Raw genomic sequence first — 13,862 nt, 5'->3', positions numbered from 1 at the left:
TGTAGTTGAAGTGATTGGTCTTGGCTTAAAGTATGTATTGTCGTGTAATACAACTATTGAATGAGTTGCGAGGCCGAGAATGTCGGATGAATATTCGGTGGGTAGCAACAACAATAATAACAAAGTCAGCCGTGTGCAACTCGCGAGAAATGCGCGCGGTAGGTTGGCAATAAAAACAACACAGCAGCAGCGTAACACAGCACAACCAGTGGCTGTTCAATTCGGTTCCAGGGCTGAACAAAAAGCCACCACACAGCCGGGACGAATAAGAATAAAGTAAGATCCCTTTTGGTAACCAGACCAGTAAAAAAAGGTACCCGAACCGGATCTAGGGACTGTAAAAAAGGTAAGGTGGTAACGGACCTTATGTGACACGGTCACAAGTAAGACGGGATAAGCACGGAATCAGGGGAATTGAAGCACAGCCAAGACCTGTTCCAGCAGTAAAAGACTGTCCGTATTTGGTGAATGTGTAACAAGGAAGAAACAAATATATCAATCAACGATACAGGTAGACAAGAAAAGAGATTTGGTGTTGAGAAAGAAAGGGAAACAAGCACGTCCAATTGTAAATAGAGGAGATGAGGGTTCTGAAGGTGCGTGCAACCGTCCGACCGTAACTTGCTTGGCTCAGGACAGCCCAGGACAAGCTATGGATCGGGGAAATGAAAGGCTCCTGCTGGCCTGGGATGCTCTGAGCAAATCAAATGACACCCGAGAACCCCTGTAAACTGTGGCGCTTCGTCTGTTCTTTGGCGACTATCGATAAAATAAAATAGATTGGATTTTACTTTGAAGGGTCGAGGAGTCGTGACAGGGTGGATTTCTATGACAGTAAAGTAAAGAGGCGGGCGTCTTTGAGAAGCCGAGTCCGTAATTGGATTAAATGTATTGAGGATTTTGATGGTCTGTGATCGTTTCGTTTCGATTTGGTGTATATCCCGTGATTTATTGGTGTTGCTTGCTTACGGTATGGTATGTACTGGTTGATGCAGTAATTTCTTGAGCATAAGACGAAATAAAAGAGAACAGCGGAAGCTGTGTCTGGAGGATGGACACCCTCCAACTTATCTACAGTAACCATCCATTCGCAAGAATGGCTCGTGAAAATTCCGCTTCCAGTGCCTTGGTGACTCCAGCCTTGGCTCAGTGCCCAGCCCAACCCAGCCTATATCGTCAAATCGGAGGTAGGCGCCTTTGGTAGGAATTTTTTATGGCTCGCAATACCTTGCATGACATTCAATCTGTGGCTGCAAAATTGTACATGCCTTTGACTGTGGTGGATGCGTTCTCTTTACCCCGTATTGTTTGAGGTTTGACCAGGGCAGAAACGAAGGTAGACTATTGGCTAGCTGCAAGGGCAAAGGGAATCGCAGGAGTTTCATCGATGCCGCTCAAGCACAGAGCCACGGCTCCCCCGTTTATTTAGTATCCAGTCGATACATACTTTAGTAGTCGCTCGCGTGTGCGCCTCTTCAAAACATGTTTAGACATTCTTCATCATAACGTGGCTGGTACCTGACACTCTAGTTTGAGACACGAACTGCTTTTTTACTCTGTCCTGTGGCTGTCATCCAAAAAGACCATGCTTTTAGACCCAGATCTGTCTGATATATCGCTCGCGATTGCTTGCATAAGACCCCAGCAACGGCAGGTGATCGTTCACAACGGCTCCGTTGGATCGACACTGCTTAATTCGACCAAGTAATTGATCCGTGCGAGTGATATATGTCATACAACACGTCTTATTCTCTATTATTCCGCTCTCCAAGAATTTAACCATCACCTGGAACCGCAACTCTTTGATCCGCCGTAGTGCCTCATGTAGTACGCTCGTATCTTGGTCCTCACTTGTGACCGGCTGCCTCTTTACCCGCTGAGCTCTGACAGCCCTAGAAACACATTTTCATCCCATCTTGTGCCACTGTCCGTGCCTTTCCTCCCTCTGCCTGAGCCTGTAACTATTATGTCTTCGTACCAAAGCCTCCATTCTCTTTGAAACCGCCTCTCCCCTGTTCTCAGGGTGGGTCTCTTACCCCTGGAGCCGTCAAAACTGAGGAACGAATCGCAAAGCTACCATTCTCCGATCTTGACCACCGCCATGGTACGTATTTACGAAAGTCTCTTCTTTTCTTTACCTCTGTCACATCGACGCGTGGCTATGTCTTTGTTCCCACAAGATCGACTGCGCTATTCGGCTGATCGCTTCGGTCTCGAATTGACATTGACACTGACAGCGCAGCATTGCTTGTGGGGAATGCTCCATCAACAGGAAAAAGCTTGGGCTTTGTGGCACTGTCCTAACGGTTGCTGGTGCGTCGCTGATCATCTGAGTCCCGTGGAGCTAGCGAAGTAAAGCCCAGACTGGCTGCAACAACATTTGCTTGGACCTCTGTAAATGATGTTTTGCAGTTTTGGGGAAACATGAGTATGCAGCACGAATTGCAGTGCGCTCTGCATCATGTTTGCGCCGATTGGGTTGTCATGTTAGTTTGACCAAGATGGTCGATATTGTGACCTGTGATGAAACTGGGCTATGGAGTTAGCGGGAGGCGTCTATGGTCAACCGATGCCAATTCCAAGCTTAATAGATCTAGAATCTATAAAGAATTATGGCGGTCCCTACAAGGTCGAAAAACACTAGTATTCTAGTCTAGTACCGAACGAAATTGGAGTCTTGCCAGACAGAAAAGCTTTAATAGTGTATTGTATGTGTGACATCAGAACTCAATGTTTCATACGCACGTTGGATTTGACACACCAACTTGCTCGGTTTCAGATATTTGATAAAACCATCAATATCAACAAAGATCTGGAGTATTTGAATTATAAAAGAAAGGTAAAACCCGCTGATTATTATGATAAATACCAAGGTATTGTATTCGTGCTCAGATGATTCATCTTATAAACAGTGTCTATGCACAGTTACCTTCCTGGAAACATGTATTCTTGATATGTCTAGCTTTGGCATTGTAACTATGGCATACATAGTGCCATTGCCAAAATAAATTCTGTCACTATGCAGTTCTTATCTCTGCTAATATTTCCTTGTGTTTCTAGCAGAGTTGGTCTGACTTCACTGGTTATGTGATGTATCAGCCGAGACGTTGTTGAAACATGGAACATATCGGATCCGGGGCAACGAACAGCTTGGGAACACCACCTTTACGGAATATGAAGTTTCCAGAAGACCGTTCTTCGTCGTTCCGATTGACGTTTGTTTCTATCCCAGGGTTAAAACACATGTGAGACTGGCCGTCTTACGAAGTAAACATGTGCTGGTTACGATACCAAGTCGGCATCTTGGATTCCGAAACAGTCCTCACACAGTTACCACCATGAATGGAATGACGTAAAGAACTCTCGAGATTTGTAATCTGCAAGATATAGTGATCGCAGATCCACAATCAACTCTATGTAGAAGTTTGACACAAAGAATCTATCCGCTGACCTGACTTCTTTGAAAGTCTGAAACCCAGCATATCCTGACATGTGAAGTCAGGACGAACGGGTGGAGACAATGTACTGTAAGACAAGGCGAAAAGAAATAAAAGACAGTGGGGAGGAAAAGAAAAAAGAAAAGAAAAAGATACCACACTCTACCAGCTTTCTCGCTGGCGAGTAGGTGGATGCCAGGGGCTGTGAGTCACGTCAAGTTTACATACTACTCAGCAGACTAGACATCAATAGAGGAAACCGTATTGTGTGGATGATTCTATTGAATTGTAAAAGTAGCAGCGGATGAGTTTTGAGAGCGGCGATGTGGTCTTAGTTGATCGCGTGCTAATGTCTTCATGTTAGTTGGTATAAAACATGGATAGTAGCTTGTCTGACAAACAACACATACATCATACCCAGACCACCAGCCAGTCGGAAACACAAATGCTCCTTTAAATAAATGCGCCATATGTGAAAATATTTATCTGCATAATCTCTCTACAAATAAGTCCTGGGCTTTATGCAATGTCTAATCTGGGGTATCTTCAATCTGTATGTCTTCATAACTCATCTTCAGCCTCCTGCTCCCGCTCCGCCCTCCTCACTTGTCGCTCGACAAACTCTACGCGAGACTCTATATCTGCCATCGCCTTTGAGTTGGTCAGAAGTCCCGTCTCGTACCAGGCTCGCACGGCTGATTCGCTTCGCTGTCGGAGGTCTGCTATCTCAGCAGCTTGTGCGGTTTGCGTCGCCTCGATCGCCTTCATTCGATCCTGTAAAGCTACAAGGGCTGCACTGTCTGCCGGGTCGGGGATAGGGCTGTCCTTGATCGCGGTGAGGGACGATAGAGTGGCAGGGAAAGCCGAGGCTGAGGAAAGGACAATGGATTGGAGAGCATCGATGTCGAGTTGCGATGGAGGTTCTGATGGTTCGGGTGCGTGAAAGAAATCAGGGTTGGCTCGATCTGCAGAGTATAAGTAAGCATGGGTTCGAGCAATAAGCTTTGATACAACATACAAATCTTCATAAGCTCATGGTAGTCGCGGAAGTCGTATAGGAGCTTGGAGAAGCGCCGCTCAAGTTGGCCGATCTGATCAGTCGCTGACCGATCCTGAGCCAGCGCCGGTGATTGTGACTGGCCATAAAGAAGATGCTCTACACGCAGGAGTCGCGACTGCAGTAGGTCAAGCGTAGAAAGGGTTGTTTCGTCCATAGTGGTGGCCATCGTGACAGCGAGCGCGCGGCACAAGCGCGGGACCTCAAAGTTAAGGTACGGTAAGTAAGGTACTGGTTTGAATGATGGAGTGGATGCGGTCAAGGGCGAAAGTGGGGGGTCAGGAGGATGTCATGAAATTGTGAGACCTGCAGGATCATGGTATCTGTTGTAAGGTGAGTAAGGTATTTTTGTGAGTATTTGGCTGGTTGGATGAAATAATTGACAGACTTCAAAGATAACTTAAACTGTGGATATTAGTTATAATCTTATAGTTTTATAAACAGACAAAACATGGCTCATCATGAGAACACAAAGCACTGTACTGAAGAACATCTAATATTATCTACCCCCTGAAGCCCTGAAGCTGTTCCCCAGATCAGGATCATGGCTTGTCTAAAAACCACCCTGATTGGCCATCTCATCTCCTTGGCGCAAAACGATTGGCTATACCAGTCCGGCATAACGCTTCAGCGGCTTCCCCGTCGTTTTTATTTCCAAGGATCGTGGCAGGAGCCGACTGTGTCTGTGTCAGGAAATCGTACTAAACCATCTCCTGACTGTTTCTTCTTCCTCCTGCATCTAAATCAACCACAACGGCCTCGTTTGGCGCTGGGCTCGTGACCTGACTTGTTGTGATCCGAGTGTTCAACCTTTTGTCTGTCCGCCAGGGGCCTTTGTGCCGTGGGACGGTGGAAGTGCAAGCACTCACTGATCTGATTGACTGACGCAATATTTGGTCTAGGCCTGCCCAGCCTACCAACTTTCCGACTTTCCGCCCTGTGCCTAGTCAGCAACTTATCGGACTTGAATCCCGAGGAACGCAGCGATAACGAACTTGCATAACTGCAGTTTGTCTTGCGACAACACACTCATAGCAACTTGTCTACCTGCAAAACAATCATCGAAATCCTTACAACCACCTCTGACCTCTGCGATCGCGCCGAACAATCGACGATACTATATTCTTTTGTCGTGTTAATGACGAACTACTCTACAATATCTGATGGAAACGCTTCTACAACAAGAAGTGCCGGCGACATGTCAAGGTGAGGAGACCCGCCGACACCGGACACGGTGATTATCGTTGCTCACAACAGACTCTTTAGACCTCGACGTCGCGGTCATAAGGATGGCGGCCATGGCGGCCAAGCCACCACGCTCAGCAGTGTCGTAAACCTGCTAAACACAAGTGCGTCCGATCTCTCTCGACCGACCGATATGATACTAATGTAGGCTTTCAAGTTGTCGGAGCTGGCACCCTTGCCATGCCCTCTGTTATGTCCCATATGGGAATCATGCTCGGCGTAATCCTCATCATATGGTCTGGATTGACCGCTGCTTTCGGCCTTTATCTTCAGTCTCGATGCGCCCGATATCTCGAACGAGGAACGGCCTCCTTCTTTGCCCTGTCGCAAATCACATATCCCAACGCTGCCGTTATCTTCGATGCTGCAATCGCGATCAAGTGTTTTGGAGTCGGTGTATCATACATGATTATTATTGGGGATCTCATGCCTGGTGTGGTGTTGGGTTTCTTGAGCAATGCTAATAGCGCTCCGTATCTGGTTGATCGCAACTTTTGGATCACTGCGTTTATGCTCCTTATTATCCCCCTCAGCTTCTTGCGGAGGTTGGATTCACTAAAGTACACCAGCATTGTTGCATTGGTGTCTATTGGGTATTTGATTGTCTTGGTGATTTATCACTTTGCATCTGATAAGCATGCCGACCCAGGTAGCATCAGGGTAATCCAATGGGGCGGAGCCATCGAGACACTGAGCGCTCTACCTGTTGTGGTCTTTGCCTACACTTGTCACCAAAACGTATGTAAACCGAACTTTGCCATTGAACTCAACTGACGTATTTAGATGTTCTCCATTCTGAACGAATTAAAGGACAATTCTCCTAGGAGTGTTGTCGGAGTCATTGGCACCAGCATTGGATCTGCTTCCTCCATTTATATTGTTGTAGCTATTACTGGCTACCTTACCTTCGGAAATGCCGTTGTTGGAAACATCGTGTCGATGTGTAAGTCTCTCCCCTAAGATTTGGTAATGATCAAACCGTAACTAACAAGGATAGACCCTACTGGAGCTGCTTCGACAATCGGCAAGGCAGCTATTGTTGTCCTTGTTACTTTCTCGGTTCCTTTGCAAGTGCACCCATGCCGAGCTTCATTGGACGCTGTTCTGAAGTGGCGACCAAACCGCAACTCATCCAACAATGGCCGAACTGCAACACCGTTGCTGCCTGCATCTCCACCTGGAGACCACGGGAGCACTGCTCCCATGTCTGACCTTCGTTTCGCAGTCATCACCACCTTTATTCTTACTTTCGCCTACATGACTGCTCTCTCGGTCACCAGTCTTGATCGTGTCTTGGCCTTTGTTGGCAGCACAGGATCAACCTCTATTAGTTTCATCCTTCCCGGCCTCTTCTACTACAAGATCAGCAACCCAGACAGTACCTATCATCAACGATTGGTCAAGGAAGACGATGATATCGACGAAGACTCTTCCACTTCTGACGTTGAAGAATCTGCTGCTCTGGCCCAAAGCACAACCAGTGTTCGCAGTGGTGCGAGCGTCGTTAGCAATGCCAGCACTCGTAGCAACCGAAACTCCTGGCGGTGGCGACGCAAGTGGCGCTGGGATCTCGAACATATTGAACACCACCATCTACGCAGAATGGCACTTGCTCTCGCCATCTATGGAGCCGTTGTCATGTCTGTGTGTCTCGTACTTAACATTTTCTTTGCTGTTACTCACTAAAATGTTTCATCTTTTCTCTCACGGCCTTATCGGGATGACATATGTTGGATAAAGGCGTTGCAAAGACGAGGACATGTGTTGGGTTTTCTCATTTAGCGACTCATCTTCCATAGATAGCTTTAAACGTGTTTAGACATGGTATTGGGTAGCGCTTCAATACAAATAGTAATAGCGACAAATGACTTGGCTGTGTTGATTCAAGCCGTTTCCAACGTAAATATATAGTACAGTCTCCTCTTGGAAGTACTATGTGCCTCCAATGCCTGCCAAAGATCCCCGATAATCTCTTGTGTTGGCACTGCCTGCTCTCGAACTTTTGCTGGCTCGTTCAAATCGGGTGATATCGATCCCCAAACTAACGCCCCGAAATGCCTTTTCATACATTATCATACATCCTTCCGGACCATTTTTTTTTCAGCGAATCTGGACCTGATCCTTCTGCACAACACCCTTTATCTCGTCCTTCTTGGGGCCGAATTCCTTCTTTGGTAGAATCTGAAGCATGGAGAGTAACCGCCATGCTGTGTCCGTAGGCTGTGCACCAACACCGATCCAGTACCGGGCGCGTGCTCTATCGAGCTGGATGTCCTTGTGAAGTTTTCCAGAGTTGTCGTAAGGGTCTGTCTTGGGAATCGGGTCGTATGTGCCAATAACTTCGAGCGGGCGGGAGTTACGAGCCGTGCTAGACAAGTTTGTTAGTGGTCTGCGTTCAATCCGGGCATGAGTCGACGGGTGAAGCGCACCGAGCGTGGGCAACAACGATGTTGTAAAAGGGCTGGTTTCGACGCCCGAAGCGAGCGAGACGGATCTTGACAACCATGGCGGCGATATGGGGGGAATTGACGACCACGATTGATACCAATCGGCAGGCAAATGCTACTGTTCTGAAGGTTGGGACAATTTCGAAATCGGAATCGGGGTCTAGTTTCGCCGGTGTGGCTGCCCAGTTGGTCGGGTGGATCACAACCGGTGATGTGGCTGTGCCATGGAACGGCAGAAGGAGCAACCTGCTGAGTGATGTCAGTCCCTGGACCTTCCAACATTTACTCACTGACGACATACAGAGACTACTTGGCTTTTACATCATACGAACTGCTACGCGGATTTATTTGTGTTGAGATTCTAACATAATCACATCGAACGCCAGGCCGAATAAAAGATTCAAAACACGCAATGACTATTAAAGTACGGATAAGTGATGAAAGCTATCCTAATAGCTCACTTACTGACTGCCCCAGACACTCGGAGCCAAAGCTGCCGCTGCTCTCGACCAGGAGCTTATGAGCACTGGTGCATTCTCACTCGATCAGCTCATGGAGCTCGCTGGTCTTGCCGTTTCTCAAGCCGGTAAGTTGCTCTATCAACCATGGCTACGTCTTACACGGGACTTTGAGCTTTCTGTGTCATTTTAAGTTGCTCCAAATGACCTGTGACTGTATGGCACGATACTCGGAATGCTGACATCACTAGTGTACCGTCTTCAGCCCCTCGAAAGCGGCCGCAGAGTTCTTGTTGCCTGTGGACCTGGAAACAACGGTATGCCTCTTTGAACAGCTTGTGGTATAAACAACTTAACGCTGTCAGGTGGTGATGGATTAGTGGCTGCTCGTCATCTTCGACAGTATGGTTACAGTCCGACCGTGTTCTATCCAAAAAGAAGCAAGAATGACCTATATCAGGTAAGTTTGCGGTTTCATGTGATTCTTCACCATTATTTCACCACGAACGATGTCGTGTGGTGCCATCCTGTATCGAGAATATCGCGATTTTGCAGTTGTATTATTTCGCAATTCCTCCATCGTTTGTTTCCTACCACTCCTGCGGGAACAGTTGGATGGCAGTACCTGGCATATCGTGAAATCGATGTATCCAGCCTTTTCATCGTTTCTCGTCTCGTTTTCCATTCCTGAAAGCTGAACAGTCGCTGATCATATTCCTAGCGACTTGCTAAACAACTCGAAGACCTCGAGGTCCCTTTCGTGGACGATTTCCCCTCAGCGCTGAAATCGACAGATCATATTGTCGATGCAATTTTCGGTATTATATCCTCGTCTGATAGCAGAATCGTCTGACCATCCAACTAGGATTTAGTTTTTCGGGAGAAGTTCGAGAGCCATTTCCTGCAGTGATCCAGGCATTGCAGGAGACCAAATTGCCGGTCACGTCAGTCGATGCTCCATCATCATGGGATATAGAAAACGGCCCGCCAAAGTCTGGGCTCGGTAGCTCCTTCATGCCTACGGCACTCATTAGCCTAACAGCGCCAAAGCCACTAGTGAAGCACTTCAAAGGTCGACACTTTATTGGAGGACGGTACGTACCGCTGTAGTAAGGGCCGGCCGAGATCACTAACCCCTAAGATAGATTTGTAACTCCGTCCATTGCCAAGAAGTTTGACTTTGAAGTTCCAGAGTACAAAGGAATCGATCAGGTCGTTGAGGTTGAAGTATCCGAGCAGAAGCTCTAAGAGGATGGTCGAATTGGCCGTCATTCGAAAATAGGGGGTTCCAATCACCACCCTTTGTCTCTTCTGAATAGCAAACGTATCACATAATCCGACAACCTCCCCTCATACTATTTGGACAGACTGGACTTGGACACTGCCCGTCTCGCATCATATTCCGGAGAAATATGATGCCTTGCGGACATACAAGTAACGGCGGACGAAATAATTGACAAAATTCGACATAGACGAGATACTCTTTCCCGCAGACGTGGCATGCAGCCGAATGCTGCGTGCACATTTATCTATGAGCTCGGACTTTGTCGTTAGAATTCGAATTGGTGATGATCGAGCCGTCGATTGAGAAAGGGTAGACCCGCGCCAACGACATGGACAATGACGTGGAAGAATGGCGTATAGGTAGAAGGAGGAAAAGACAAGCTGACAATTTGCATAGACGGGAGATGGCAGGCGTGAATGAAATGGCAGTCGCCTTGAAACAGAGGTTTGTTCAAGGCCAACAGAGGACTGATATAAAGAGTGTGGCGTCGAAACTGAAGTCCTGTCTAAGAGACTACAGACGTGGTTGCCAATCGCCACCGAGGCTTAGTGTGTTCAGTGTGCCCAGTGTGTCCAGTATCCAGGTAACCAGGGGGCTTCAGAGGGGGGGTTACAGGGACCCAGCGGGAAGTCAGAAGGTAAAAAGATGAGTCCACGTCAGGTTGGTTGTCTCGGCCCCGGGCGACGTTACCTGGAAGAGTCGTGGCAAAAGAGGGACATGACGACTCTCGGAGACATCGCCGCACTGATGGTACAGGTACGGAACAGAAAAGGGAACGAAGGCATGCGACATCGAGGCATTTTGAGGAAAGCCATGTTAAAATCCTGTGCGTCCGATGGGCAACGACTTTTGGTAGAAAACACTACCTTACTCTTACGCTTGTCTAATGGGAGAGTCAAGGAGCCGGAGCATTTGCTCCTCGACCCGCACGATAGGCGGGGTCTGCAATGCAGCGCTTGCAAAGCGTACTGTTCGGATAAAGGAACCTCGCACGGGTCCGCTTTTCTTCCCATGCAGAGTACGAGAGAACCAGTTTCTTCAGGAACCGTCTCGAAAGTTGGTGCATTACAGTACAGTACAGTGCAATACAGTACCTACCTACCTAGGTATCTATCTGATGGTACATATAGCAACTGTCTATATGTCAGCATACCCGCTGTTTCTTAATGGCAGCATTGATACTGCTGTCATCGATGCTGCCATTGACCCTGACAGGCCAGCGTCGGCCAACAACTTTAATAACGGAGCCACAATTGATCGGCCTTGAATGAACATGCAGGCCTCCCCGACTCGCCAGTCGCTCGTGGCATTGACTCGCAAAAAGAGAGATTTGGGAAGAGTCTCCAGAAAAGTGAAAAAATACAATGGTTTAGAGCCTCAAAGATTCAAGCGTAGTGGGCTAACCCTCGATATCGGTGAGAATATGGGATGGCGCCGTTAACTAGTGGTTATATTGACGGCTTGGCCTGACAGGCTTGCACGATGGGATAGACAACCAACGGTCACAGTTCAGCGAAATGATTTGATTCGGGGTCCTAGACTAAAGGATCCCGACGCTACGACGGCCAGGGTCCTCGTGGGTGTGGCCCGCGATCTCGGGACCCACGATTGCGAATGGAGAAATGTTGCGGCAGATCGAACAGCACCCGTCATGTCTCAAATCTGACTGGCTGACTGCAAAGTGCTCATTAATTCGACGGGGCCAAGTCACCCTCGAATTCAGCTCAAACCACGGATACTTCACACATACCCCAGCTGTGCCGAAGCTAAAGAAGAGAAGAAATTGTTTTTACAGCACGGTGTACTTCGGTTTACTTGGCAACCTTGTTCAAAAGAGCTGCGCCACAGGTCAAGTACGGCGACAGGGTCTTGTATCATGACTGACTCTCCGTAGATTGAGGGACAGGGCCAGGGATAAACTTTCCGAATCTTCAATAAGGTCACTGACTGGGCTACTCAAGATCCTGTGCACGGCCTTTGTATATCAACCCCTGTTAAGAAATAGTTTTTAGGAGTGGGAGACTTGTACATAATCAGCTTGGCAGGCTGGGTACCGATACCCTGGTCCCGTGGTTGGGTCGAGATCGTCGAAAAGACCAGCTGTGCAGCTTTGTTGCTTAACAATGACAGGCTTAGACTGCAAGAAACACTGTTTCAGGATCGGGTAAGTCATACATAGGATGCTGGACCAGTCTTCAGTGTCCAGATACGAGTAGTCGCACGTGTCTTATCATTCCAGTTCAGCTCGGCAGTAGAGAAGCTCTACTACACACGTTGCAACGTACATTAGGTTTGACATATTCACGAATTCCTTGCAGAAGTCAACTGGGTTAAGATGGTACAGTAGGTATGTAAGAATGGGCGCGAGCTTAAGATAAAACTGCACTCAAAGACCCTGCCCTGTTTTGCCATGTCGGCACACCTATGCATCCGAAGCCCTTGAGCGGTAATAGAGCCACTTTCAGCTGTCAGCAGGGGTCAGCTTGACAAAACGGATTCGACAAGGTTGCGTTAGTGCCCAGTTTTTGCCCGTTTTCGCGGCTCAAGCCTCGAAGATGATGGTTCACATGCATGATAGTATTCGTGCTTGGCTTGTAAATTACATTTCCAGCCATTGTTTCCGTACACAGCGGATACACCGCGGAGTATAAATTGTAGCACACACGAGGCCAGAAACGATAGCCAATCCACCGTTTTTGCCCCAGATGGTTCGTATTCGAGCTCCTGGGGCCAAACTTGGCTCTTATTTCTTAATGACAGATGGGGCCGTCAGACGTTTACGTACCCGCAAAACAAACAAGCATGAGCGGTGAGAACATTTGGACAGGTCGCCATCGGAAGTGTCCATCCCTGTGATACCACTGGTCGATTATTTATGAGCCGTGTTTTGATAAGGCTTACCCCTGTCAATGAACGGGCTTCAAGGTGGCCTCAGCAATCACGTCAAGCCAAGTCAAATTCGGAGGGTTTTCCGATGCGGATCATAACGTTTTTGATGGATGGGGAATGTCCTAGCGAACGATGGATATCCGTTAGCCATGAAGGCGATTTCCGAACTCCGCAGTTTTACATCATGGAGAATTCGCAAGAATTAGATCTCAGGGTACTTGCTCTAGGCGGAGAGTTTCCTCCTTTCGCAGCGCCTCAACGAATTGAGTCCAATCAACCAGCGTAACAAACAAACCGGAGCAACCTCCGGCTCATGGGGGGGTTAATTTATTGACTGTCCGTCCAGAAAGGGAAAAATAAAAGAAAAAATTGCAGAAAACGAAATGGACTGGACGGAAGTCCCGGTACATGGATTTTACAAAGGATTGTCCATGTCGGTACTCACACTGTGTTTCACCATCCTTTACCGAGGTACCATCGGTAATCGATTTGGTGATGATCCTGAGTTGCTTCATTGACGTCATTGTTGCCAAATCTCCCCTCACTTGCCAGAAGATTCTATGTATATGAATATTCTAGCCTCCTCGAGCATCACCTTCCATCAGTTCATCGAATAGCATCAAGAGCGACCACCCATACACTTACTGTGTACACTGTACTTGAATGTCAACGCTGGCCTGAAGGTTGCTTAGACTCGGCTGCCCCAGCCAAGCAGTCGACAGTCTATCGCCATAGCCACATCTGGCTGTAATTCTGAACACATCCAACCCATATTTCACTGCTGATTATCTCTTGATGAGCACGGAGCCGGTTATGTTTGCTCTATGCGCGTGCTCACATGCAGCATCGGTTCTCAAATAGGATATGCATGCGTGTGTATACGCAACACCACTCGCCTTCCATGCCTCGACCAGTTGCCAAGCCACGGCACCCAATGCATTATCTACGCCGTTTCAGGACTCCACAGGGTCAGGTTCTCGATATTAAAATCCGCGAAATTTTCAACCTCCATTTTCGCCTTTTCGATCTCATCACTTATACCAA

The 13,862-nt window shown here is 47.8% G+C and overlaps 4 protein-coding genes across 4 annotated transcripts, besides 1 other annotated feature; 2 read left to right on the top strand and 2 right to left on the bottom strand.

Moving 5' to 3' along the window:
- Positions 1 to 3,998: 3,998 nt before the first annotated feature.
- Positions 3,999 to 4,663, bottom strand: FPSE_07974 (uncharacterized protein; the record flags this gene model as incomplete). The annotated part of the gene is made up of 2 exons (XM_009261092.1): positions 3,999 to 4,402; positions 4,456 to 4,663. 2 exons carry the CDS (start codon positions 4,661 to 4,663, stop codon positions 3,999 to 4,001), a joined length of 612 nt encoding a protein of 203 aa, XP_009259367.1.
- A 1,029-nt stretch (positions 4,664 to 5,692) lies between these two features.
- Positions 5,693 to 7,591, top strand: FPSE_07975 (uncharacterized protein; the record flags this gene model as incomplete). Its single annotated transcript, XM_009261093.1, has 6 exons — positions 5,693 to 5,700; positions 5,761 to 5,843; positions 5,888 to 6,477; positions 6,523 to 6,682; positions 6,737 to 7,383; positions 7,559 to 7,591. 6 exons carry the CDS (start codon positions 5,693 to 5,695, stop codon positions 7,589 to 7,591), a joined length of 1,521 nt encoding a protein of 506 aa, XP_009259368.1.
- Positions 7,592 to 7,839: 248 nt separating this feature from the next.
- Positions 7,840 to 8,245, bottom strand: FPSE_07976 (uncharacterized protein; the record flags this gene model as incomplete). Its single annotated transcript, XM_009261094.1, has 2 exons — positions 7,840 to 8,107; positions 8,169 to 8,245. 2 exons carry the CDS (start codon positions 8,243 to 8,245, stop codon positions 7,840 to 7,842), a joined length of 345 nt encoding a protein of 114 aa, XP_009259369.1.
- Positions 8,246 to 8,598: 353 nt separating this feature from the next.
- On the top strand, positions 8,599 to 9,892 carry FPSE_07977 (uncharacterized protein; the record flags this gene model as incomplete). The annotated part of the gene is made up of 7 exons (XM_009261095.1): positions 8,599 to 8,610; positions 8,664 to 8,772; positions 8,896 to 8,961; positions 9,010 to 9,104; positions 9,366 to 9,462; positions 9,510 to 9,738; positions 9,790 to 9,892. 7 exons carry the CDS (start codon positions 8,599 to 8,601, stop codon positions 9,890 to 9,892), a joined length of 711 nt encoding a protein of 236 aa, XP_009259370.1.
- Positions 9,893 to 10,995: 1,103 nt separating this feature from the next.
- Positions 10,996 to 11,023: a microsatellite.
- The last annotated feature ends 2,839 nt before the right edge of the window (positions 11,024 to 13,862 follow it).

Source organism: Fusarium pseudograminearum, chromosome 4 (genome assembly GCF_000303195.2).
Source record: "Fusarium pseudograminearum CS3096 chromosome 4, whole genome shotgun sequence".
Lineage (NCBI taxonomy): Eukaryota > Fungi > Ascomycota > Sordariomycetes > Hypocreales > Nectriaceae > Fusarium > Fusarium pseudograminearum.
Note: the sequence above shows the minus strand (reverse complement) of the source record. Positions and strands in the feature narration are given on the sequence as shown.